The sequence below is a fragment of the Antrostomus carolinensis genome, unplaced genomic scaffold (genome assembly GCF_000700745.2).
Source record: "Antrostomus carolinensis isolate BGI_N321 unplaced genomic scaffold, ASM70074v2 scaffold31746, whole genome shotgun sequence".
Taxonomy (NCBI): domain Eukaryota; kingdom Metazoa; phylum Chordata; class Aves; order Caprimulgiformes; family Caprimulgidae; genus Antrostomus; species Antrostomus carolinensis.
Window position 1 is genome coordinate 919 of NW_010323031.1, and position 1765 is coordinate 2683.

Consider the following 1765-nt stretch of genomic DNA (forward strand, 5'->3'; position numbering starts at 1 on the left):
GGACATTCCACCCCACACCAGATCCCTCCATCAGGGTGGACCTGCTGGAGACCCCCCCAGGCAGAGGATGGGCACTGCCCTGATAGGGACATGCTACTCCTGCAAAGGGGGTGCACCCTGAGCAGCACCCCCCAACCTTGCCAACACCCTGACCCCAGTGCCCACTCCCACCAGGGGACACAGGTCCTCTCTAGAAGACCCCAACTGCAGCCACCCCCACACAGTCCTCCAGCCTTGGCAAGAATGTGGCTGGGCACCTTGCTGGGGGGCAGGGTTGAGGTGCTGCAGGGTGCATCCCATGCTCCACCATCGCCGGCACTGCTCAGCTCCCCAGAAACCAGGCTGGCCCTGGGGTTGGCGTTCATGCCTGGGTGGGGGAGAGTGTCTTGTGCCTTCATGTCACAAGGCTGAAGGATGGCAATCACTCCTCCACAGTCAGGGCAGGGCAGGTCTCTGCAGGTCTTAGGGACATTCCCCATCCTCACCCTAGGAAACACTCTGCCGAGGGCAGGGGGTCTTCTCCACAGGACACATTGCCCCCTCAGCCACAGCCTTTCAGCCACGCTTCACCAGTAACAAATGCCCCAATGCAGAGGTGACCATCACCAGGTCCATGGCCAAAGACCCTTCCCCAGGCCCACGCATCTCCTAACCACAAACCCCACAGAGCCCAAATCACCAGGACCACACAGATCAAGCCCCGTTACAGCCCCCCACAAAACTTAAGCTCTTACTCGGTAGTCGCTAGAGGTCACGTAGAAGATGGGCAGGAAGGCCAGCCAGATGATGCAGGTTGTGTACATGGTGAACCCAATGAACTTGGCCTCGTTGAAGTTTTCGGGGCATTTCCGTGTCTTGAAGGCATAAACCGTGCAAAGGACAATCAAGAGGACATTGTAGGTGAGCGAAATGAGCATGTTGGAGTCACGGTTGTTGCACTTCAGGGTGACGATGTACCTCTTGTCAGGCTCAGTCTCCTTGCCTGTGCCAGGGGTCTCCACCAGCAGCCAGATGATGACAATGATCAGCTGGCAAGAGATGAGGGCCATGCAGATGATCACCTGTGACGTGGGGCTTATGAACCGGGGGCGCTGGACCCCCTCCTTCACCCCACTGAAGATCCTGGCGATGCGATTTGTCTTGGTCAAGAGGGCTGAATAGCAGACGGCAAAGGAGGTGCCCAGCCCCAGGCGCCGAAGCGTGCACACCCCAGTGGAAGGCTTCGCGATGAAGATGAAGGTCATGCTGTAGCACATGAGGACCCCAGTCAGGAGAATGTAGCAGAGCTCCCGGCCGGAGGCCTTCACGATGGGGGTATCATTGTTCTTCACAAAGACTCCAAAAACGAAGAGAGTGGAAATAAAACCCAGGCAAGAGATCGTGACGGGCCCAATGGCCCAGACGTCTTTCCAGCGGATGTACTCTTGGGGCAACTCGTAGCAGCCATTCAGGGTCTCGTTGGGCCAGTAACCGAGACCGCAGTCCATGCAGGTGAACTCATCCAGCAGGTATTCGTAGGGCTGGCAGGGGATGCAGATCCAGCAGCATATATCTCCGGGCTGCATGCTCTTTATCTCATTTTTCTTGCAGGGGTCGCTGCACTGGGACACAGGGATGGAAGTCTCAGCCCATGGGATGAGGCTGGTGTTGAGGATGAGCCCCTCAGCCCAGTAGCCCACCTTCTGATACCGGTACCGCCCGTCCATGTGGTGGTAGTTGAAGATGTTGTAGCGCCCAATCCCATCGCCGTAGCGATCAAATCGAA

At 57.6% G+C, this 1765-nt stretch overlaps 1 protein-coding gene across 1 annotated transcript in view; it reads right to left on the reverse strand.

The window, feature by feature from the left end:
• GRM2 (glutamate metabotropic receptor 2) overlaps positions 1–1765 on the reverse strand; it is a gene marked incomplete at its 5' end in the record, with an annotated part of 6696 nt that overhangs the window by 799 nt on the left and 4132 nt on the right. Inside the window, 1 exon segment of the mRNA XM_029085578.1 lies at positions 735–1765. Coding sequence (XP_028941411.1) covers positions 735–1765 — 1031 coding nt within the window.